Raw genomic sequence first — 26120 nt, forward strand, 5'->3', positions numbered from 1 at the left:
TCTAACTCTGCCCTATCTGCTTACCATCCACTCCATGGTGGCCTAATTCTTCCCTCTGTCTTGTTTGTTTCTCCTGTTACATCATGCCTTATATTTAGAGTAGCCTGAGAAGTAAAGCTCATGAAGTTTTCTCCATTCAATCTTGGTCAATAAAATAATCTCCGAATGTCACCTGTTCTGTTACTTCACTTTAGATTTATTCACTTCAACAAGAATGATCTTGAGTGATCTTGGGTCTTATGTTATAGACTCAGGGCTCTCAGGTTGGAAACTCTTTTGAATCAACATCCTTATTCTTAGCCTGTTTCACTCGGGCATAATTTTAGTTCTGTATATTTGCACACATGCTCATTGATAATATACTTAGTACACTTGAGCGTCAACCTTATTACCCAAAGAAGCTTTGCACAGACAGAGAAATCCTGAGGGATTTGTACCAGAAAACTGTAGCTTCAGATTGACTTATATTTTGTTGGTTTTCCATGTTAATGGAATGTTAGACAGTTTCCAGTAGGCTTCCACCATGATATTATCTGTATAACTTGACTAATCCCTTCTGTCTTTTGCACACTATTTCTTCACTTAGTTTCATATAGCACAATGCTTCACTATGAAGCTGACCGATCAAGTCAAATGCAATGAGTCCCTGGGAACTATAAATTCAATGCCTTTTCATTATCTGAGCCTTTTTCAGCCGCTGAAACCACCCTCATGACTTACTGTTTACAATATAAACTCACACCATTTTGATAGGACACATGGGTATGTTTTATACTTCAATGTTCTGGAATAGATTTCAGGGTATCTTTCACTCTATATGTTGGTTTATTTATGCAACAGAAAATGATCTGGACTGTGAGTAGACAAAAATTCCACATTCTTGGCTGATTCCTAGTCTGTTGCACATGCAAAATTGATTTCATTTTTTAAAATGGGAGATTAACTGAGTGCTGGAAAGATAATTATTTACTGCCTTAGTACCAGGAGATAGGTAGATCTGAGATGAAGAGGAAGATAGCGACTTGCTTGAGTCCTTTGCTGAGGAAAATAGCATTATTTAATTGCAATTTATTGAGTGGATGCTTTGGATTATCTTAAAAATGTTAATTGTATAGCCTGTTAAAAACAGCGGTGTGTTGATTTCTCGGAAACATTAAGTGTGACCTGCTGAACAGATAGATGTCTCCCATGATAACTGCTCAATGATTTAGGAGTTGGAGCTCCTAATTGAAAATGCATAAAAATAGTTAGTTTTTCTTTGTTGCTCCCATGGACAGAGTTATCAGTTATCCAAACAAATGTCCATTTTTGCCTACCTTTTCTTAAAATTGTTCAGTTTGGTGGGATTTTTTTCATTTTAGAGAAATTTTTTTTACCTTTCATTTGCCAACCTCCGGATACCACTTTGTAGACTTGGATTTTCTTACAAGCCCTACTGAGAAATGCCTTGTGTTTCCTTCTGGTCATTATTTCTGTAATTCAGGTGGCTGCCACTAGGTAGTTTCTTCACATCCTGGAAGCCTTCCCTCAGATACCAGTGCATAACCAAGTTGTTCAAGAAACCAGAATCTTTACTTTGTTCTCATTGTTTTTTTTTTATGAAAACCCAACACTTTATTGTGAGTCTTCAAAAGCATCCAAACTTGGGTGCTGTCATCCTATTTCTGGCTTGCATGTCCTTACCTACCACATTTTGCATTTATATTTCAGTGATCAGCAATTGCTTTTTAGTTTTGACATGAAATCCATAGCTTTCCGCTGGCTTCTTAGGAACGCCAGTTTGAATCTTCCATTTTATATGACAATGAAGTATTGTCTTCTCTTTTTATGGCAACAAAAGGATAATGAATTTTAGTGTCCTTTCAGCCCCCAAACTTAAGTTTTTTCTATACAACATTATCTTATTCAGGATGTTTCTTTCTTTTTCTTGCCTAATTTCTGGCTAGAATCTCTAGTTTAATGTTGACTAGAAGTGGCAAGACCAGGTATTTTTGTTTTTTTCTTATTCCTGATCTAATGGGGAAAACATTTAGTCTTTCACAGTTATGTATGATGTTATCTGTAGGCTTTTCGCAGATGCCCTTTATAGAATTAAGGAAATTCTCTTCTATTCCTATGGTTGTTACTGTGATAGGTTATAGGATTTTACAAGTTTTATTCTTCATTCTATTAATATGTTGTATTCCACTGATTGATTTTCAGATTATTAAGCCAATATTAGATTTCTGGGATGAATTCCACTTGATCATGTTATGTAATCCTTATATGTTTCTGGATTTGGTTTGCTGATATTTTGTTCAGGATTTTTGCATTTATACATAAGGGATATTGGTCTGTAGTTTTCTTGTGATGTTTTGTCTGGCATTGGTATTAGGAAAATATTGGCCTCTAGAATGATTTGGGAATTGTTACCTCCTCTTTTATTTTGGAAGAATTTGTGAAGAACTGGTGTTAAATCTTCTTTAATGGTAGAATTCACCTATGAAGCCATCCAGACCTGTACTTTTCTCTGTGGGAAGTCTTAAAATATTAATTTAATCTCTTTTCTTGTAATAGGTCCATTTAGATAGTTTATTTCTTCTTGAGTTAGTTTCAGTAATTTGTTTTTCCAGAAATCTGTTTATGCCATCTAAGTTATCTATTTTTTTTTTACATGTAGTTGTTCATAGTATTCCATTATAATTCTTTTTATTTCTGCAAGGTTGATAGTTATGTCTACACTTTTGTTTTTGGTTTTAGTAACTTGAGTCTTCCTGTTTTCTTAGTCAGTTTAACTTAAGGATTGTCAATTTTGTGATATTTTCAAAGAATTCACTTTGGTTTCATTGATTTTGTTTTTCTAGTCTTTGTTTCATTTATTTCCATGCTAACCTTAATTTGTTTCTCCCTTCTGCTTCCTTCAGTTTAGTTTCTTCTTCTTTTTCTAGTTCCTTCAGGTGTAAGTTTAGGTTATTGATTTGGCACATTTCTTCTGTTTTAAGGTAGGCATTTACAGCTATAAATTTCCTTTTAAGCAGTGCTTTTGCTGCATTCCATAAGTTTTGAAATGTTATGTTTTGATTTTCATTTGTCTCAAAGTATCCTCTAATTTCCCTTGTGATTTCTTATTTGATCCATTGGTTATTTATGAGTGTGTTGTCTAATTTCCATGTATTTGTGGATTTCCCAAATTTCCTCCTGTTACTGATTTCTACCTTAATTCTGGTGTGGTCAGAAAAAATGCTTTGAGGGATTTCAACCCTTCCAAATTTACTGAGGCTCATTTTATTACCTAACATATGGTCTATTTTGGAGCATGTTCAGTGTGCACTTGTGAACTATATTCTTCTGTTTTTGGATGGAATGTTCTATAGGTGTCTGTTAGGTCTAATTGATTTATAATGTTCAAGGAGATTTGTTATCAGTTGATTGTGTTTTGTTGCCAGTCTTCTAAGCAAAATAATTTAAGAAATACTAGAACATAATCTACGAAAAATTAGAGGATGAAATAAAAAAATTTTGAAGTCTGGATCAAAATGTCAGAAGTGACTGCAAAATATTTCAGGGTTTTAATCTTTTGTAGGAATCTTTTGTACATAGACTACCTCAGTTTAGACAGAACTATAACAGACAGAAGTTGTAGTCTACAATTTGGGAAGGGTGGTAGGTGTTTGTGGTGGATAACACACAGACACACACACACACACACACACACACACACACACGTATACTTCTAATACCTTATGGCACAAGATGGAACAAAAATAAACTAACCCAGGGAGATATAATCCCATAATTGTAAAAAGTTTTAAAATATGTGTGCAAAAAATAACAATGTTACTTTTTCCTTTCAATTTTCTACTTCATACTTTAATATTTTTAATAATGTGTAATAATAATTTAAGATTTAGTGAACCCAAGTATGCTTGTATAATATTTGATCGTTAGAAAGCTATAGACACGTATAAATTTGTAACTATTCAATGGGAATGAAAGTGAGCTTTAGAAATGAACACTACTGTCAAGGCATTTATTTTCACAGTCTAAGAAAGAAAAAAAAAGTTTGTTAGGAACAGCAAATAGTTTTGTATCTAGCTCCCCTGATTTCTCTTTCAGGAGCAATCTTGAATCCTTCAGAGCAAAGTCATCAGGGAGATGGATTTCCAAACATATTCTCCAAGGTAGAGTATATGTGCATAGATAATCATCTTAGAACTCTGTTGCATATACAATTGAGCATAAGGAATGAAATTATGAGACAGAAAAATGCTGGACTTGCAGGTACATTTTTTTTAAAAGTAGAAAAGCCTTAACTCTCATTATTCTTTGGTTAGTGGGAGATGCAGAAAATTAGAGATATGTAAATGTTTGGAGTTAAGAGCTTTTTCCTTTTAGTGATCTGTCTCACTCATCTCAGAGATGAGACTTAGAATTATTAAGAGTGCTGTGAGTTATGCATTTGACTTAACTCAGCTTTTAATTTTCCTGTTTTAGTTGGTGTTTTGCATGTTGCTGTTAGTTTTGATTAAAACAAATTAGCAGTGATCATTTTTATAGCAATAGAAGTCACTTAAAATTGACTGTAACTGACTATGACATTGATACTTGAGTTTTTACAGTTGATCTGGAAGCCTTAAATATATATGGCAATGAATACTGTTGAATACAATAAAATAAAACAACTTTGCTTTCTACTAGCTTTTCTCCAAATTAGATTTCACTCCATTGAACTGTATAGTCCCAGGGGGAGCTTTGGATTTCTGTTGAGGTTATGTTCTTTCTAGACTTATGAAGTGCAATCACTGTAATGTGTATTTCTTCTCTTAGGAAACAGCCAAAGTCACAGTGGATAATGTTCTTATTCCTGAACATAATAAAAAAGGTAAAAAAAAACCTTAACACCCTAACTTCTTTTTAAATCATGCTTTCCTTTAAGTGAATTCAGAGGGAGAGATATCCAATAACTGTTCATTAATATGCAGATTCAGAATAAAATTTTCATAGATATTGAAATATTTCCGATTTTGACTGACACAGTTCTGATGGATGATATATTATTGTTATATTCACAATCCGTTGGCCAATGAAGAACTTAATTGTGTTCTCTTCACTTAGGGGTATTTCTTATTTTCTGTTAGTGAAATTTGATATTTTTATGTGCCATAGGAAAACATTTAAAAAATTATGTTGGGTTTTATATTTTAGAAATTTGCGTATCACTTGGCAGAGATCTTTAGAGATGTTTGTAGAGCAGTTCTGAAAGCCACTATGAAAATCTATTTGTTTTCCATATCCACTTTCCTACTTTATAAGTAGGGAAAATAATTTAGTTCTACCTGGGAATCACTCAGATAAACTTTAATGGCCATTAAGGCTGCCTTGCCTAATCTCTGTCACTCTATGGTTCAGAAGAGAATAGCAAAGTTTTGGTTATTTAAGGTTTAACAATAAAGTCTCAATTAAACATTGAATGTGGAAAAATAGACAAAGTTAGGCTCTGATAAGAGAATTTGGCTCATGCAACATGTTTCCATCAGTCATGCTTAGAGAAAGTTTTTCAGTCATATCAAGATTTTCACTGATATAGTTTTTTATTTTTAACTGGTTTTAGATTCATAGTTCTAATGACTAACAAATAGAATCTTGGAAGTTTCCCAAACTAAGCTCTTTGGCCGATCTCTTTGGAAAGGCGATAGAATCATAGTGCTTTGTTCATATAACTAAAAAGCCGTTTGCTTTGTGGGATGGTGGGAGCCACACCTGAGTAGATGTGCACAGAGCACATGATGGGCTTCAGTTTGGTGCCTGGGCCTTACCTGACTGACTTTCCACTGGGCTCTGATGTGCTTCTAAAATGAAAATCCTATCTTTATAATGGTGGCATTGATTCTTAAAAAGAGAAAAGGTAACTTATCTTCGCCCTACTTTCCTTCCTAAGGAATATTGCTTAAATCCTCTATCAGCTTTCAAAATGTCATAGAAGGAACCAAACACTTCCACAAAGACTTCCTAATTGGAGAAGGGGAGATTTTTGAAGTATACAGAGCGGAGATCCAAAATGGAACATATGCCATTAAAGTATTGAAACAGGTATGGAAAGAATTACTACCACAGGATATCAATTCCATTTATTTGCTCATATTTCATATTACAATGTGTCATTTTTCATCACCATTTAAAAGAGGTATATTTGAAAATAAAATTTCATAAATGGAAATAAGATATATGACCTCAGGTGAGTAGAGAAATGAATGCCTGTCTTGCAGGAATGTGGAAGTTTAATTCTTCCCATCCCCAGATGTATTGCATGAGGAAGACTTTTCTGAAAAGCCTTGCTTAAGATGGCCAGAGTGCGCTGGACTGCACCAGTTTTCATGGATTGTTTTAGGATGGACAGTGCCCTCTCTAGGAGACTTCACAGACTAAGCCACAGATTGGCATTTTGTGCAACTTTATAAATTGTCTTCTATCATAGTTCAGGAGGGTGAAAAAGAGGAGGCTTTAAATAGGAACATCAAGGTAATGATCAGAGTAGGAGATTAGGAGACAGCCGAGAGACTGCAGCCAGTGAAGCAGAAAGGGTGTCGAGGGATCTAACTCAGGAGACAGGAAGAGACAGGTACACACCACACACCCCAAAAAAGCTGCTCAAGTTCTTCACGGTCAATCAACAGTCAGTAAACATTTTCTGAACTCCTTCTATGTACTGGGTACTGAGCTTCCAAAGAGGAATAAGGCATAGTTCCATCAATAAGGAGTTCATCCTCTTACAGGGGGAAACAGCCAACTAAGGAAAAGATTAAACGGCAGTGTGAGAAGTCCTTTAGCGAGATTTGTCCAAAACGTCACGGGAGCACATAAAATATCGCCAGAGGAGGGGTGCGTCCAGCACCCAGAAGAGTTCCTGGCACAGAAGAACCACTCAATAAACATTTCTGCAATAAACAAATGGAAAAGTAGATGAAAGGAAATTACCTTTCAGCTGGATTTTGAAGGATGAGTGGAACTTTGGCAGGCAGCGAGGGAGGGGAAGTATCTTTGGGGGTGGAATAAATAGTGGGTGCAAAGGCCTAGAGGCCCGAGGCCTGAAAGCCTACATCTTACTTGTGAGTAACACATCACTCAGTGGAGTAGAGTTTACTGTGAGGGTCAGAAGGCCATGCCTGATGATGATACTGGAAAGACAGGTTAAGTCCGTGGATGATCTTTAAGAGGGCGAATGAAAAGACTAGATTTGTGTTTTTGAAAAATAACTTGGATTACAGGTTAGATGATGGACTGGAACTTAGCAGGGGCATTGGAGGAAAGATGGCGAGAATTTAGACTGGAGGTGAAAAGACCTGGCAGGAAGATGTTTCAGATGTGTACACTAAAAAAATGGAGAGGGCTTAACCCAATGTTCTCAACCCTAATATTAGAATCACCTAGGGAACTTGTAAAAAATGAGCCTTTTAGCCTCTGGTTAGGTCAGATAGTGGTGGTGGTGGCAGGCATCAGTATTTTAAAAGGCTTTCCCGGTGGCTCATAGGTACAGCCAGTGTTGAGAACCACTGTTGTAAGGTGGGGCAGAGGCAAAGGGGACAACAAGGAGAAGGCATGTCTAAGAGATGAGATGAAATGGACCAAATATAGGGATATGTTGGGTAGGCCTGGGGAAATAGGGGAGAAGGAGGGATCTAAGGTGAATCCTGCTTTGCAGCTTAGATTACAGGGACTTTTTTAAAAAAAAATTACCTGATTTCTCCATTTCCTCCAGTTGTGTTCTGCCCACTAGTTCTGATTCCAGAATCTCAAGGTTCCTGATAAGTTGAATGGTCTAATAAAAAACATGAAGCTAAGTACTGGTAAAAGCCATCCAACAAAGAGAATGCGGGTGTCCTAGAGGTGGCTTAAACGAAGCCTGTTTCTCAGGGCCAGTGTGTCCCTGACACCATTTGTACTTTCTCTTTTGGTTGAGCCCCAGGGCCACATCTCGAAAGGCTCCATCCATCTACCTCCTCTTCTCTCTGCAGCTACCACCCACTCATACTCCCTTTTGGGAGGTTTCTTCCCAGGAGTCTGGCTTCAGCGTGAGGTGTCATTGCCTCTAGATCTGCTTCCCTTTCTGTCCCAGAGACAAGGATCATTTCCTTGATTGCCTCTGACTCCTCCACATGGTTTTGGTGACCCTTCTATGTGTAACCACGGCATCATAGCATTATCTCATGGTATTGATTTCTTCGTCTGCCTCTCCCAACACACTACGTGGTTTTCTTTAAAGAGTTCTTATTTACCCTGTTTCCCCCAAAATAAGACCTAGCCAAACCATCAGCTCTAAGGCATCTTTTGGAGCAAAAGTTCATATAAGACCCAGTATTATATATTGTATTGTATTGTATTGTATTGTATTGTATTGTATTGTATTGTATTATATTAAAGATCCGGTCTTATATTATAGTAAAATAAGACTGGGTCTGATATTAATTTTTGCTCCAAAAGAGAAAGTAGAGCTGATTATCTGGCTAGGTCTTATTTTCGGGAAACACAGTATCTTTGTATCCCAGTGCCTTATTACAGGGCCTGGTCCATAGTAGTTGCTCAATAAATGTTTGTTGGATGAACTGAATGAAGCACATATGCCCTTTTCATGAATTTAGTTGCTAATCTCTAGGTGTAAAATGACAAGAGATAACAAATTTACCAAAGTCCTAAAGATTGTACAGAGTCCTGCACACACTCACACCTACCCACGCAGTTATCAGGAAAGGTGAGATAATTTAATGAAGCTTTAGCCTCAGAGCATTTTTTTTAAAAGAAATGTGGTTTTGTAAAATTGGACATTAACTTCCATAACCTTTCTTAGAGAGACTGAGGTAAAGAAATGTACCAGATGGGTTAGATAGGTACCTCCAAATCACCTGGCCATCTTACTATGCAGATCCTGATTCAGCACATCTGGGCAGGGACCTGAGATTCAGCATGTGTCACCAGCTCTCCGTGACACTGATGCTCCTCGTGCACAGACAACACTTGAGCAGGAAGAGTGCTAGGTTAGCACGAACACAAAAACTCACCCCTTCATTTTTCAGATTAAGAAAACTATGTCCTCAGGGAGGTTACATGACAAAAAGTCACAAGATAGTGAGTGGGCGTGAGACCCAATCCACTTGGATCCCACAACAAAGGTTTTTTTTTTTTTTTTTAATATGAATTCTCATGAAGATGTCCTCAAACATGATATGTCAGCCTAGTTTATTGTTTCTGACTTCCTCGGTTAACTTGAGAAACAGCTTCCAGAATCCTTGCTGGATTTCTTTCCTTTTATTCCTTGAGGACGGAGAGCTCTAAACACTCTGCCCTGTCTAGGAATTTGCAAATGATAGAACAACGTACAGCTGATGGCACCCGGGAGCACACTTAATTTAACTCTTTCTTTCTAGAAGTTAGGAGCCTGAGATTCAGAGACATGCAATGCTGCAAGGTGTGTGAAGCCATTGAGAACAGTGCCAGCTATAGAGGAGGTGTTCAGTACAATATTATCGAATTCATTAATTTATTCAGTAAGTATTTATGTCAGGCACGGGGCTAGTTTCTGAAGCCTCTTTGAAGTAAGGAGGTATATTTTTCATTTGCTTAGTAAGCCCATCTTTACAAAATTAATACAAAGGTAAAAGTGAACCAATATATTCAAATGATCAAAGTCATAAATGCCAAATTAGTGAAATCACTTCTAACTAGAATATGGTTATCACAGACTGGATGTTTTTTATGAGACCAAGTGGGGAAATTTTGAACCATCATGGGATTGTCTTTGAATACATATAATATTTTTTAATTTATGTAAATTGTACAAAATATGGTGAGTTTGAATATACAATATGGCAACGTGGTACATTGTATGAAAAACTTAATTCAAGAGCAGTGGTTCTAAATCTGTTTTGGGGTTAATGGATTTTTGAAACTCTGATTGAATCTAAGGCTCCTCTCCCCAGAAAAATGTTCATTTGCATTTGTACCAAAAAGTTCATCTTTGGGGTGGCCAGTTAGCTCAGTTGGTTAGAGTGTGGTGCTGATAACACCAGGGTTGCTGGTCCGATCCCCGCATGGGCCACTGTGAGCTGCACCCTCCTTAAAAAAAAAAAAAAAAAAAAAAAAGTTCATCTTTTTGGGAGACTATAGACCCTGGGTTAAGAATGCTAGAAACAGAAATTCTTTCCTTAATTGTTTTCTTATTTTTCTGTATGATATTTAGGAGAAAAAAATGCAATGTACGAAACAGTGGAAGAGATTTTTATCTGAGCTTGAAGTCTTACTACTGTGAGTATATTTTGTCTGGAATTTCTCCCTTTGTGCCTGGTTTTCATCTTTGTTCATCTTTGATTCTGCAGCACAGAACTTGACATGGTTGGCATTTAATAAATGTGAGTTGGATATTAGAACATAGGGTATATTTTTGACATCTGCTTTCGTATATATTTTAGAATACATTTTAAAATAGGCATTTGCATAATTCACTTCAACATATTTTAACAAGAAACTGTCACAGGGGAGTGAGCTAAATCATGTGAGACTAACACTGCTGAGTGTAAAATAGTTCTTAGAAGATTAGACTTGTATACATTTTACCATTTCTCCCTTCCTTAGAGACATTCAGTCAAGAAACTATTTTATCAGTATAACCCTGTTTAGGAAGAGAGTTTTAGACAAAAGAATCAAGTACTTTTGATGTGCCTGTTATTTTCTGGAAATTCATTCATGAGCCTGAGAGTCAGTCCTTGGAGACGAACTAAAATGACTTCATTTTCATATATATTCATATCTGCAGCTGTGCAGCCTGCCTCATCGAAGGCCCCTAACCCTATAGAGTTCACCCATCACCCTTTACAAATAGAAAATGTTCTTTTCAGATGTTTTCTAAACCAATATGTGACTGGGGGGAGGCATATAAATCCTTCTTTTATACCCAGGACCAGAAATCAAAATGTTAGACACTACTCATAAAAACTTAACATATATCATTTAGTCAATAAAAAACTAAAAGTGCAATAAGGTTTTTATATTTAAGCTTTATTTATTTGCTTATGAATACTGTAAGTACTAAATTCAAACATTTCAAAATTGCAAAAGTGCAAAGGGTAAACCAAGAAAATACTTTCTTCCACTATTATTATCCAACCACCCAGCTGATTTTCCCAAAGGCAACCAAGTTACTGGTTTCTTGTGTATCTCTCCAGAGATATTTTATATGTAAGCATATATGTATTTTGTTTTCTTATTTTCTCCTTCGTGTACAAGAGGTAGCATAAATACTCTGTTCACTTTGCTTATTTTAGTATCCCATTGTCTGCTTTACTGTAATTTAATTGAACATTCTCTTATTGATGGCTTTTAGGTTATTTTCTAATCTTTTATTTTTTTTAAATAATGCTCCAAGAAAACCTTGTACATACGTTATTTCATACCTGTTTGTGTATAAGATAATTTTACGTAAATAAAATTATAGGGTCAAATGGTAGTGTATTACATATTACCAAAGTGTCCTCCAATAGAAGTTACACCAATTTCCACTTACATCACTCATATGTAAGAGTGCCTGGTTCCTCGCATTCTTGCCAATACAGTGTTTATTCTTAACTTTTAATTTCCACCAATCTGTTAGGTGGAAATGGTTTCTCAGTATAGTTAAATTTCTTTTTCTATTATGAATGAATCTTTTCACACTTTAAGAGATATATTTCCTTTTCTATGAAATAGCTGATAATATCCTTTGTCCATTTTTTTATTAGGCTGTTGAGTAATTTTCTTAATGGTTTGTAAGAGCATTTTATATATTAGAAAAAATTAGCCCTATTTTTATGTTGTGAGATACAAATAATTTTTACCAGATTGTCATTTGTCTTTGCTTATTCTAGTTTTGCCATGTGGAAATGCTTTTTGTGCAGTTGAATTTAATCTATATTTTCTTTCACGGATTCTGGGTTTTATATCATAGTTTAAAAGGCCTTCCCACTGAGAGGTTATAAAATAATATTGCCATTTTTCCCCAAGTACTTTTATGATTTCATTTATGATTTAATATTTATATATCTGATTCAATTGGATTTATTCTGGTGAGCTATTTATATATCAAGTTAGAGAGAATTCACAACTCTGTGATGTTGAATATTCCAGGTATGCCATCATTATCATTTATATTGCTAATATTTATTTAGTTCTAGTCCCTATACCAAGAACTTTACATGTATTAACTTTTTAACCCTATGAGGTAACCATAGGATTACCTATGTGGTAATCTACAATCTTATGAGGCAAGTACTGCTATTGTCCCTGTTTTACAGATGCGGAAACTGAGGTAGATTCTACCTTTTTGTACAAGATGCAACTCATTTCCTAAATCATCTTCAGTTGTCCTCTCCTCAGACATTTAATAATGAATACATCAGATGCAGCCTTCTCCTTTTAGAATATAGTGTCTGAGATGTTTGGAGTAGGATTAAGAGAGGAGTACATGAGTAAATAGGTAATTTCAGTTAATTAAATGATAAGATGAGGATATACAGAGCACCGAAGAAGAGGAAATGGTAACTTGGGGGCGGTAGCAGATAGGCTTCTTGGAAAAAGTAACAGCTAAACTGAGACCTGAGGATGAGTTTTCTTAATTTAATATTAAGGGAAATACTTAATCCTCGTGCTTTAAATAGAATTGTAAACTCCTTAGAATGTGGCTTCTGATTCCTTTTTTCCTCTTTCCTCAAGAGAAGGGAAAAGAGCTAATAATTTCTGGGAATCTGAAACTTGGCTAAATGTTTAATCTTTAATTTTCATAAGAATCTCGGGAAGTAGGTACTATATTTTACCTACTTCCATAGATTGGCTAGCTGAAACAACAGAAATGTATTTGCTCATAGTTCTGGAGAGTGGGAAGTCCAAAATCAAGGCAGAGTTGATTCCTGATGAGGGGTGTCTTCCTGGCTTGCAGATGACCGCATTCTTGTTGTGTCGTCACATGGTTGAGAGCGAGGGAGCAAACTCTCTGGTGTTTCTTCTTATAAGGACACTAATTCCATCATGAGGGCCCCACCCTCGTGACCCCACCTAACCCTCATTATCTCCCAAAGACCTCATCTTCAAACATCATCACACTGGGGGTTAGGGCTTCAACATAAGGATTTGGGAAGGACACAATTCGGATCATAGAGATGAAATAATTTACCCAATTTTACACAGTTGATAAAAAGAAAGCCAGAGATTCAAATCTAGGTTTGTCTGTCATTCAAGTCTGTCTGCTGTACCACATTGTGGTACCTTGCGTGTTTTATCTGCAGTAGGCACTGAGAAATGCTTGTTGAATTGATTTGAAAAGGTATCAGATCTGCTGATCTTCAGATCCAGATAATCTAAAATCCCACTGACTTAAAAATTTTTAATGAATTGGTGGGTGAGATGGGTCAATAGAATTAAAACCAGCAATCATTCCATGTGGCACCTCCGTGTTCCATACCTCGACAACTTCTAAAGTGTCCATTGTTCTGCTTGATCAGTAATATTTAAAAATAAGCAAATGGTCATTTCTGTTCTGTGAGCGAGACAGGAAAGCCATGGCTGTGTCTATACGAGGTCTTATATCTACTGCTTTTCAAAAAGTTTCTGTTTCAGTAAATTATTTTAAATTGCAGGAGAATCAACCAGCTAGTGGCATAGGTCAGCTGTTTAAGCAGCCAAATACACTAGCTCAGTTCCTTTTCAGTCCATTGCTTTTCATTTTATAGATGTGATCTGGATTATAATAGGTGCAGGGATCTTGTGTCACAGAAGTTTTTGACATATTTAAAAATAAAAGTCTTTCTGTGACACACACACACACACCCACACACAACACACACACACACCCCTTCTTGAGGAAGGAAGAATAGACGGACTCAAAAGGGAGATATGTACATGTTTTATAGCAACATTTTGCTCCTGAAGAAGCGAATAATAACCCTGTATAAATAGAAGCATTTTTAAAAAAAATAGTTTTGTTTATTTTAATACCGCCAAGCATACCTGTGGCATAGTAGATGTTCAATAAATAACTGAAGAATTGAACCAGGTTCACAGAATGTGTGAATCTCACATGATTTATATTTCATAGTTGTTACCTGGGTTTCACCGGTTTTCAAAGTGAGGACACATGCACTCAAGACAGAGTTTCTAAGGAGAGGTGCCTGAAAATGTGTAAAATATATAGTACACTGACATAGAATTCTATGATTTAAAAATCAGTAATATATTTTTCATCATCAAACTTTCCTAGGCACATGGATTTTAGGTAGCAATACAAACTTTGTGAAGACACTGGATAACCCTTTTAGCTGGTTCACTGATACCTAGTACAGGACCTGACATAGTAACGCTCAATAAATGGATGAATGAAAACAAGTTTCTGTACTCCTCCATTTGGATGACTTCACTTGCACGTATCGACCTAAAGCAGTGGAATGGATAATTTCAGTTGCATTATCTTTATTTATTTAATAAATAAGTCATGTTGGTTTTCATGTTGATAGAAATAATATACAATACTGTTGTCTGTTTTAAAGTTCCCAACACCCCACATCTTAAGAACTCTTCACTTTATGGGGGGAGGGTGAAGAGGGTAAGGGGGATCAAATATATGGTGATGGAAGGAGAACTGACTCTGGGTGGTGAACACACAATGGGATTTATAGATGATGTAATACAGAATTGTACACCTGAAATCTATGTAAATTTATTAACAATTGTCACCCCAATAAGTTTAATAATAATAAAAAAAAGAACTCTTCACTTTCTTAAATTTTATGTCATACGTTTGGATATTTTACTTATATTTGCATGGTCACAGTCAATCAGAGAGTGGCTAATATTTGTTAGAATGCTTTAGACCAATTGGGAGAGTGAATCTGTGTCGTGTGTCCAAGGAAACTACTTCTCCCTTGGCCAAATTTATATTGTTTCAGACCTATTCCCCATCCCCAAACCAGAGTGTTGTCCATTTCTTATTCGAATAAACAATTTGATGAATTTAAAAATCTTTTGTTTCAAGATTTCATCATCCAAATATACTGGAGTTGGCTGCATATTTTACAGAGAGTGAGAAGTTCTGCCTGGTTTATCCACATATGAGAAATGGATCACTTTTGGACAGATTACAGTGCGTAGTAAGTCATACCCATTACTCTGCTTGCTACTCTGACCCTCTGAAACCCTCTGAAACTGGGCAGCTGCTGAAATCTTTGGTGAGAACTGGGAGGCCAGTGTGTGCTCACGTGGGACAGCCAACAATGTGTTTCCCAAGGAAGTTGAGGACTTGTCCATGAATTAGTTTCTTACTCTTAGAAGGCTGCATAAATACCTGAGCCATTGTGTGTTGTGCAACATGACAACCAAAAGATTTGCTGGGTCCTTACTCCTTATTGGTTCTGTATCTCAAATGAATTTACATCAACTACCCTTATCTCCCAGATATTTTTTATTTGTATAACTTTACACAAGGTACCATTCAAATAGATATAAAAGCGATTCAAGGGGTGGCTGGTTAGCTCAGTTGGTTAGAGCCTGGTGTTAATAACACCAAGGTTGCTGGTTCCATCCCCTCTTGGGCCACTGTGAGCTGCACCCTCCTTAAAGAAAAAAAAAAAAAAAGTGATGCAGACTCCTTAAAGAGAAGGAGGTTGAATAAATGCCATGGTTTTGAAAGATAAGTTTAAAAATAGAATCAAATAGGTAAGTTATGTTTCAATTAAGATGAAAATAAAACCAGATTATTCCCAATTATCCACACTATTATGCCACAAATAATTAAAAATCTTATTTAGTGTACTTTTAAACATAAATACCTTATGAGCCATATTTTGATTAAGCTAATACTAAATTATTGGGTATTTTCATTGGCTACAGAGGTCTGGAACCATCATTGAGAGTAGAGAGAAATCTATCTTGAATTAAAAATAGGTTATGGTAAACCTACCACACGCCCCCTCCCCATCAGCTTCTATTCTGGCATACATCTATGTGATGAATACATACATGGTTTTTACTCAGAAAGCGCAACTAAACCAATGACTGTTGTCTTTTTAGGGGAACACAGACCCACTCTCTTGGCACATTCGAATCAATGTATTAATAGGAACAGCCAGAGCCGTTCAGTACTTGCACAATATGGATCCGTGCTCAGTCATCTGTGGCAGTATATCAAGGTAAATTATCCCAGAGCTTTAGGTTACACCTGAAAGCCCCTTTCATCATTACAGGTGAGTCAGACTTCACACTATTTTCAGTCTATATCGTGTTGCCCCGAAAATAAGACCACGTCTTACATTAATTTTTGCTCCAAAAGACATATTAGGGCTTATGTTCAGGGGATGTCACCCTGAAAAATCATGCTAAGGCTTATTTTCCAGTTAGGTCTTATTTTCGGGGAAACACAGTAGTTTCCCTGGCCTGTGTGTGTGTGTGTGTGTGTGTGTGTGTGTTAAAAATGCTCATCTAAGTATTTTATTTTATTTTATTTTATTTTTTTTCATCTAAGTATTTTAAATCTTACCTTTTTATTAATGAAAAAATTGCCAATTTTAAAAAGCTACATTTATGTTGTTAAAGGGAGAGTTTATATTCTCTTTGGGAATTATTAATGAATAATGTAGGCTAGATGGTTTTGTGTGCTTTATTAATTATACCTGATAGCAAACTGTGAACTGAACCTGTATTAATCTCACCTTTTTTTTTTAATTGAGGTTACAGGAACGGTTAAGTGAATTACTTATATGAGAATTCCGAGCAAGATAACAGTAGTAAATGGCAATTAAAATTCTTTGTCCTTGAGTCTCCAAAGTCTTGCTCATTCCACTGAGCCTGCTGCCTCATACCTGTATATGTTCACCTGTGATGAGGCGAGCAGCAACGCCTGTGTTTATTTTTGAGATATGAGAAAATTAGATAGAAACATCTCCATCTTTCGTCTTCTTCAGTAGATGTAAGAATCATTCATAGAGTAGGTAGCCTGTAGCAGCCCCTTCTGCCCCCGATGAATTTTTCCTATGTGCCCATCATCTTCAGCCTGTCTAAAAATAGGTAAATATGCCTTTGCTGAATAGCAGGGAAGATTCAATTTAAAAGGCTGCTCCCTCTTCTGAACCATCTCCTAGTATCTTGAAAAAAGCTTTTAGTGTGCTTTTGAGTTGACAGAGAAGGACTGATTGCTTACTTCTTTGTTCTTCTGGTGAAATGAACTCCATATGGAAAACATAGATTTTCATTTATTCTGAGAGGAATGGGGGGAACCACCCATAGATGTCTGTCCCTGTTGCAGTATGGTAGTTCCTCAATCGCTAGTGACCCCATACATCAGCATGAAATTGATGCATTCTCACAGCATGGGGGACATAGATGGAAAGTAGAGGTGTTGGAGGTTGGTAGAGTCAACCATTGAGGTCTGTTCCAAAGGGCTGAGGTGGCCACCCCAACGTAAAACAGTCCCTGTTCCATCTAACACACAACCAGCTCAGCACAGGAGGTGTTCAAATATGTTTTCACTAAGTAAACAAACCAATAACTATCTGGGATTTTGCTGTACATGTTCTTCCTTTGGTTTAAACATAAAGTGAGCATGAGCTTATTTTCAATCCCATACAGTACTACATTATTCATTTTCCTTTTGTGTGACTAAGTTCATCAAATCCTCTCCTGAAAGCAGAGTTTCAGGAAAGGGGTGAGACGGGAGAGGGTGTCCAGGTCCTGGTACTTGATGGGACGAGGACAGGGAAGGCCATCATCTATAGGAAAGGGGTCATCCGGGCGGAGCGCTATACTTCCAGGTTCTGCCTGGGTCACGGGTTTTTCCACAGCTAACAGCAGGTGAGGAGATTTGGATGTGCCCTTTTGGCATCTCTCTCCTGGGTTTAGGTTAGAACACAGGCCCTGGATCCTGATTTCTGCTTTCCCACTACTGTCTTCGGGAAGGTTCCCAGGAAATAGGCTTGGAGATTTGCCTGCAGGAAGCTTTTTAAGGGCCTGCTCTCAGGAACAACAAATGTCAGGGAGGCAGGAGGTAGGGAGAATTTGGCCGTTGGAGAAGCTGAGCTGGAATATTGTCATAGCGGCCTTGGCCGATGCCATGGGGACCTCTGATATTGGGGTAGCCCTTCAAAAATAACCCAAAGTGAGGCAAAGTGCTCAGGGTTTTGTATCCCTCTGTCCGACCAGCCCTCAGTGGGGCTGCACCTGGGCTGAGGCCACTCCCTTCTTCCAAGGACAGATCCCATGTTGGGGCTTAGCTGTGAATCATCAGCAGCCACCCCTCCCTGGCTGGGGAAGGAGTGCCTCCCTGGGTCCTGAAGGAGGGATCTGGGCCACACCACTGCACCACCACCATTATGAAAGAAGATTTGACTGGACGGCACTCTGCAAAATGTGACCAAATGCTTCTTTTTCCTGTACTTTCCTTTCCATCCTTTCCTCTTAGTTCAGTAGAAGCTGACGTTCCACTTAATATGTGATTCAGAGAAAATTGCTTAACTTATCAAAGCCTCAGTCTTCCCCTCTGCAAAATGCTAACAAAAGAATAATAGCTTCTATCTCTCAGGGTTAAATGACATAAAGTACGTATGATGCTTGGCAAAGAGTACGCACTCATCAAATGATGCCTCCTGTTATAATTGGTCAAGAAGTGGCAGGAATCGCAGTGGCGGAGGCTAAGAGATACTGATGGCCATTCAGTCTCTTTACTTCTCACTCTTTTACTTACTGTCTTAATTCATTCAGGATGCTATAACCAAAATACTACAAAGTGGGTGGCCAATCAACAACACACATTTATTTCTCACAGTTGTGCAGGCTGGGATGTCCAAGGTCATGGTGCTGGCCTCTTTGTCTGTGAGGGTTCACTTTCTGGTTCATAGATGCCATCTTTTTTCTCTGTGTTCTCACATGGCCAAAGGGACGAGGGATCTCTCTAGGACCTCTGTATAGGGCTCTAATCCCATTCATGCAGACTCCACCCTCATGGGCTAATCACCTCCCAAACGCCGCACCTCCCGATACCATCACCTTGGGGTTTGGGATTTCAACATATGAATTTTGGGGAGACATGAACCTTCAGTCCATAGCATCTTACCTTCATCATCAATTTATTGTGTTTGAAAAGTAAGCTCTATTTTAAGAAAAATCACTTCTGTGTTAACATACGTTTATTGAATAAATTTAAAAATCACATTCCTTTTAGTTCACAAATATTTATGGAACGTCTGTGGTGTGCAGACCATTGTATCAGGACCACAGTGTGGGCATACAGTGATCAAGCTTGTCCTTGAGGCTTCAACCTGGTGTTCAGAGAAATAACACCAACACAGAAAATACATCGTACAACACTAACTCTGCCCAATCAATGCACCATTGGTCTGAGGAGACTTTTTCTAATTAGATAGTTCCAAGCCAAGTCTTTGAGGAGATGGGTCATGGTAGTGGATTGGTTGAAAGAACGGAAGAAAATATGCCTGGTGGAGGCAATAATTTGTTCAAGGGAACAGAGTGAAGAATTGCCAAGGGTATAATGAGAGCAAGACAGATTGATTGCTGGGAGAGGAAAGGACGAGGTTGGAAGACAGGACTGGAGAGGAGTGAGGAATGTGGTGGGTAGGGGTTTGGATGGAGCCTTAAATGCTAAGTAGGCTGAGGACCCAGATCTGATAAGCAAAGCTCTCTTGAGAGACTCTGAGGCTTCTCTGGGGTGTAAGTGGGAACAGAAAGGTTCTGTAGTCTCGTAGGTGGTCTCACAACTTAAAACTGGGCCATTTCTTCCAGGCCAGTATCCCAGGTGCTTGTCTCGATGTGCCAAACTCTAAAATCATCTAAATAACACTTCTAGATGAGTGTCTGGCGGGTAATGTAAATACAGAATACCAAAGAGGTCTGATCAGAGGTGGGGAGAATTCCATGGAAGAGGCAGGGTTTAAACTGGGAATGCAGCTAGCAACATATTATTTTAGTTGGTGAAGGGGTTGCATTTCTGGGTTTTCCAGAGGGTTTAAGGACTCAGCATAACCATGCATAGACTGCGCCCACACAGGCATGTGTCAGGGTGAGGAGTTCCGGGGCTGCGGGCATTTATTTGAGAATTGTGGTTTCACAAATGCTCATTTGTGTTCCTCAATTGTGTTCCTCTCTGTTCGAGAGCAAATCAGCCTCTTCCACAAGCCACTGAATTCGTGGCCTTTCTTCTGAGTCTGCCAGCAAAGATGCTAATTACTGCCAGTAATATCAGTGGATTTTTTCCCCCCTTTCCTTTGGTGATGTGCACACCTGTTCTCTAGAACTGGAATGAGACCAATTCATTTCATTCAAGGCACTGAGCATCTGCCAGCTGGTAATGACATTCAGTCCCCAGGAGTCTAGGCCAAACATGAGTTGGCTGACTTACATTACCCTCCTGGATCTCTTTTAAAGGAATCCTTTGCTTTGCTCTAAACTTGGGCCTTTCTGATTCTTGTTCCCTCCACGTATAGCCTCATGCTTTTAGGAAGGTCTGAAATCCCAACTCTTCTGCCTTTGGCATATTAATTTTCTAACTCTTTGTAATTCTAGGAGATATGTCATTTTGTTGCACAGCCCTGATAATTGGCTCAAAAAAGGACTTTTCAAAATGTGTTAAACACTGACTTTTTCATGAGTAAGTCAGGGCTCTATTTTTGTTGGTTTGAGAAATGGAGATATTAATACCTCTCTTTTCTTTTCTGCATCTGGGCCTCAGACTGATGAATCTCAGAAGAGTTTATCGTATATCCATTTGACATTATTAAATAATGTTTTTAATAATATGAAATCACATGGACTAATGTGCATAAAGTGAGATTAAGTAAAAAGAGTCAAATTGAAGTAGTATAGAGTATACAATTATAAATTTGTAGTACTACAAACTTATGAATTAAAAAAATAGATTAAAAGTAAGATATACCAAAATATAAATAAGGCTTTATTTCAACATAGAGACGTAGCTTTTTATTTAATGACTTAGTTTATACTTCTACGTTGTTTTTAATTTTTAATTTAAGGATTATATTCTATGCTTATAATTAAAAAAAATTTTATTAGAAAAAAATAACTTGGTATCAGACCTGTCTATCACAAAGCAATTCAAAGACATTCCAAGGGGGAATCCCTAATTACTAAATGATATCCAAAAGTTTATTTCATTCATTCTCGAAATAATTTCATCTACAAATAAGCTGGACAATCTTATACCTTTGTGGCTTTTAACATAGTTTAAGAAATGAAGATTGCAAGGTCATTATTCAGCAGCCTGCAGCCCAAAGTGTGAGCCACACCTTTTTCTAAGCAAAATGAGGTGGTGTCCGCACTGTCACTGGAGACGACACAGAAAGAGCACAGGAAGTCTGCGTTCAAGACCGGCTCCTTCCTCACACTCACAAGACACAGTTTTCTCACTTGTACCTTCAGAGCCAAGTGGATGACCTCAAGTTGGACCGCTTCTTGCTTTCCAATTCTGTGACATTGTACCTGCCTGTTTTTGTCCTGTTAAGGTCTAGAATCGACCACCCCTCAATTGGACAGAGGACACACGCGATAATGCAAGTCACACAGCGAGGTTTATTTCCAGCAAGCTGGGGTCCGAGTATCTGCCCAACGCAGCGGGTTTCAACAAGGACCCTGAGCACTCAAAGCCAAGGGTTTATATAGCATCTTTAAAGCATCCAGTAATTTTCCGTAGCTTCAAAGAGTATACATATCATGGGCTTGTTCCACATTCTGGGGATTTGACAAGATAAGCTGGCTTGTACCTCACCCAGTCGGCAGTTAACAAGATAAGCTCTTTTCAAACAGAACATCTGATCCACACCCTGTTAAGGTCATCCAGAAAATGGCTTCCTTTCTTATGCTAACCTACTCTTACAGTCCTGTGTTCTCTCCCCACACATCAAGGGATTGTGACAGGAGAAATATGTGACCCTACATTTTTAAAAATCCTGGCCAAGCTTTACCCAATCACCTTCGGAGTGATGATGAGCTCAGATATGTTTAGCAAGGTTCCTCCAGAGACCTGCTCACCCTAGCACTGGTTAGGCAAAGTCCTGAATTGCCTGTTTCCCAGAAACACCTCTCCCCAGTCTTTTCTGGGTCCTTCCCCTTGTTCCACAACCACCGCAGTGATGTCGTGGCTGTCCCTGCATCTTGTCACTGGTTAAGTGTATGGCCTTTGGGGTCAGAAGATCTCATTCAAATCCCTGCTCTACCTTTGGTAAGTTACTTAAATTCCCTCAGGCCCAGTCTCCTTATCTGGAACAGAGCAGGCTGCTACTCACCTCCTCCTGGGGTTGAGGGGATGAAGTGAGATCAATTATATAAAGCACCTCCCGGGCTTGGCAATAAACTGTAATTCCTCCCACCTACTGGAGACTACCTCTTCTACCTCCTAAGTGTCTCATCCGACCTGTCCTGGATCCGTGCACAGCACGTTGTTACTTGGGTGCAGCTCTACTGATTAGAACTTCCTTTACATTGAGCTAAAATCTGTGTTCGGATGACTCGCTCAGCCACTATTTTGCCACTGGAATTATCTATATACACCTAAAGAAAAGAGGAAATAGAAGTTCATTTCATTTTTGCTTTGTAATCAGCAGTTACTTAATCTTTTATGAATAGCTGAATAAAAAGATATTTCTTTCAGTTAATTGTAATAAATCGAAAGAGCACTGAACACAGACAAAGGAGGGCTAAGCTTCAGTCCTGGCTGTACCATTAAAAAGCTATTTTGCAGAGAACAATCATTTCAACCATGTGGGCTTCATTTACCTCATCAGAAAAAGGAGTGATTACACTATAGCAACGATGACAGATCAGTTTCATCTCACATTCCATCTCTGATTGATTGGCAGTGACTTCCCACGGGCAGTGTTGAAAGGGAACCTGGGGTGTTTGCTTTCTGAATGCAATTAGCGATGTCTGCCAAGAATGTGGGAGGATGTTTGGGCAACATTTGGATCACATATTTACCATATGCAGAGTGGTCTCAGGCTCTTAATTAACTGATTATATCAACGAATGTTTGCTTACTATATTCTACAGACTCAACATGGTGCTTATGTTAAATAACATAAGCTGGTCTCTGAGTAAGAGTCAAGTAGTATAGTGCAGGCTGTACAGAAGGAACTTGGAGAAAGGAGGACCAAGGGAATTCAGAGTAGTTGAGTGAAAACTTCATGGAGGAAGTGAATCTTAGGCTGCATAGAGAATTTGGATACAAATAAGGGAGGGGGCAGTACTTTGCAGGTGAGGGGAACAGTAGAAAGAAAGCCCCCATGGAAGAGGAGTGGGGCAAGGGCAAAGTGGCTGGGTGGGGGTCAAATGTATGGTAACGTATGGAAACTAGATTTTGGTCAATTAAAAATTTACCTCAATTAAAAAATTTAAAAACAGAAAGAAAGCCCCTCTACCCCCAAACATCAATAAGTGCAGTCTATCCTGACTACATCGTTAAGTGATAATACTACATCAGAGTAGTTGATAGGTTGCAGACAGATTAGGGAGGTCGGTGAAAGGGAGAGGATTTTAGACCTGACCTAAAAGCCCACTGAATAACTGATGAGTCCTTCCATCAACCCTGAATCTTGGTATCATTGGTCTTATCTCAGTTTGACTGAGGAGAAAGCTGACTTCTGAAGGTTAGTAACCTGTCTCTGTCACATATCTGTAGATGGGGAAGGGAGGTAAGGTTCCCAACCTTACCTCCCTTCCCCAAGTTTGTGTGGGTCCAACAATCATGCTTTTGTAGGTAATTAAGGGTTCCTATCTGGGATTCCTGAGAGCATGTTGGCTTCATTGGGCAGAGACAAGAAAATTGGGCAGGAGAGGAGAACAAAATTAGTACCATGTTTCCCCGAAAATAAGACCCAGCCAGACCATCAGCTCTAATGCGTCTTTGGGAGCAAAAATTAATATAAGACCCGGTATCATATTATATTATATTATATTATATTATATTATATTATATTATATTATATTATATTATATTAATTATATTATATTATATTAATTATATTATATAAGACCTGGTCTTACATTATATTAAAATAAGTCCGGGTCTTATCTTAATTTTTACTCCAAAAGACACTTTGGAGCTGATGGTCCGGCTAGGTCTTATTTTCAGGGAAACATGATATGTGCCAATTTGAAAGTGTTGACATTGTGAAAATGGCAGTAAGCAGTGGACTTGGAGGTGGAAATTTGGCCTGGAGCAATGCATTCAGAGTCTTCACCCTGTTCAAGCAGTGAGAATAAATAGCCTTCTAAGGAGACACACTTACTGTCAAGGACTCCACTGCAGGACACCTAAGGAGGAAGGTTAGCCCATATTTCAATGGTATTTTTAAGAAGGCTGGTGGTTTAGTTAGCCCAAAAATGTCTTAGTAATTTGAACTCTTCAAAGAGAATGCTATAAAAACAAAAATTTATTTCCAGATGGTGGAATTTGAGGAAAAGGATTTAAATAAAGAAAAGAATCTTGAAGAGTTGCCGTCTCTGTTCTTGACAAAGAACCCTCACATTTTTATTTGGGAAATGAATATGTTTTTGAATTACGGGATCACATAAAAGCATCTGAAAGCAGTAAACGTCCTTGCTATTTCCATCTTATCCCTTAGCAAGCTTAATTATTTTCATATTTAAGAACGATCTTAAACTCAGAGGCATTTTATCCTTGGCATTTTTCATCCCGGACATTCTTTCCTGTTAGTGTCCAAAGCGAGGAGATAATCTTGGTGAACACTTCTAATGTTTCCTATAAGATTATGTTCTCTCATCCGTGTTGCCATTTGTCTCCTGCCAAGTGAAACAGTCTATCGTACAAGGGAGGTGGTCTAGGAAAGAAAGGAAGAAGCCATTTGCTTAAAAATTATTTTTTAAGAATATGGACTTTGGTCGTAGTTAAGTGCATTGGGAATTTCCTTTGTGAGGGACCAGAAAGACCGAGTAGTTGAGAAGGAGGGCAGGAAGCCACAGATTGGCCCTTCCTACAACCAGGCCGCCCTTGCCTGAGGCCCCAGACTTGTCCCATCTTCCCTCACTCCCAGACCTGATGTGTGCGGTAAGGTGGGACTGGAGCTCAGTTTAGGAAGGACGGCAAAGCCTGAAGGGATTTAATTAACCAGTCTCCTCCCTCCCCTCCAAAAAACCTACTTTTGTTTTTCAGAAACATTTTAGATGTAAACTCAGACTTCCCCATTTTCCCCTAGTGCCTCTTTGATTCAAAAATATCCTAAAATGTTCATTTTTTCCCCTAAGGGATGTCAAAACAATGGAATATTACATAAATTAAAATTTCCCCTATTGTATTTCCCATCACTGTCTCTAAACCCCAACTTTCATTTATTTACATACATGGATACATACATGTATGTACACATGCACACATATGTGCAAACTATATATAGTTTGTTTCTCCATGGTCTTAAAATACCTAGAAATGTTAATTTAGTCAGGTTCTTCCAAAACTTCTCTGGAACTATTTTGAAACTCAGCCAATGCCTTGAGACTAATTAGTAACCCAAGAGCCCTCAGATCTCCAGGATCATTCTGCAACCCCCCTGTACTTTTGTTACTTCAAATTGGTGTCCTTGAATTTCTAGAGATACTCAACCGAGTTCCCTGGGATAAGGTGGTGGATGTAGGACAGACAATGGCCAACCTACCTCCTTTAAAGCGTATTTCGAGTCCCTCTCTATGTATCAAGCACTCTGCTTACATTTCTCAATTAATCCTTGTAACAACCCTGTGAGGTAAGCATTATCCGACCTTTTTACCTACAAGGAAACTGAGGCTTCGGGAAGTTGTGCTACCATGCTTCCCTGAAAATAAGGCCTATCTGGACAATCAGCTCTAATGCGTCTTTTGGAGCAAAAATTAATATAAGACCTGGTCTCATATCGTATCATCTCATATCATCTCATATCATATCATATCATATCATATTATACGCGGTCTTATAGTAAAATAAGACCGGATCTTATATTAATTTTTGCTCCAAAAACCGCATTAGAGCTGATTGTTCAGCTAGGTCTTATTTTCGGGAGAAAATAAGAGATGAAATTAGAGATGAAATTTCACAATTACAGGAAGAATACTCCTTACAC

General features: G+C 38.0%; 1 protein-coding gene across 1 annotated transcript in view; it reads left to right on the forward strand.

The window, feature by feature from the left end:
* Positions 1-26120, forward strand: part of IRAK3 (interleukin 1 receptor associated kinase 3) — a 52941-nt gene that overhangs the window by 13667 nt on the left and 13154 nt on the right. The window contains exons 3-8 of the mRNA XM_081060199.1: positions 4096-4160; positions 4807-4861; positions 5918-6069; positions 10211-10275; positions 15026-15140; positions 16060-16178. Coding sequence (XP_080916325.1) covers positions 4096-4160; positions 4807-4861; positions 5918-6069; positions 10211-10275; positions 15026-15140; positions 16060-16178 — 571 coding nt within the window. The remainder of the gene's footprint in view (positions 1-4095; positions 4161-4806; positions 4862-5917; positions 6070-10210; positions 10276-15025; positions 15141-16059; positions 16179-26120) is intronic.

The sequence above is a fragment of the Rhinolophus hipposideros genome (genome assembly GCF_964194185.1).
Source record: "Rhinolophus hipposideros genome assembly, chromosome: 9".
Taxonomy (NCBI): domain Eukaryota; kingdom Metazoa; phylum Chordata; class Mammalia; order Chiroptera; family Rhinolophidae; genus Rhinolophus; species Rhinolophus hipposideros.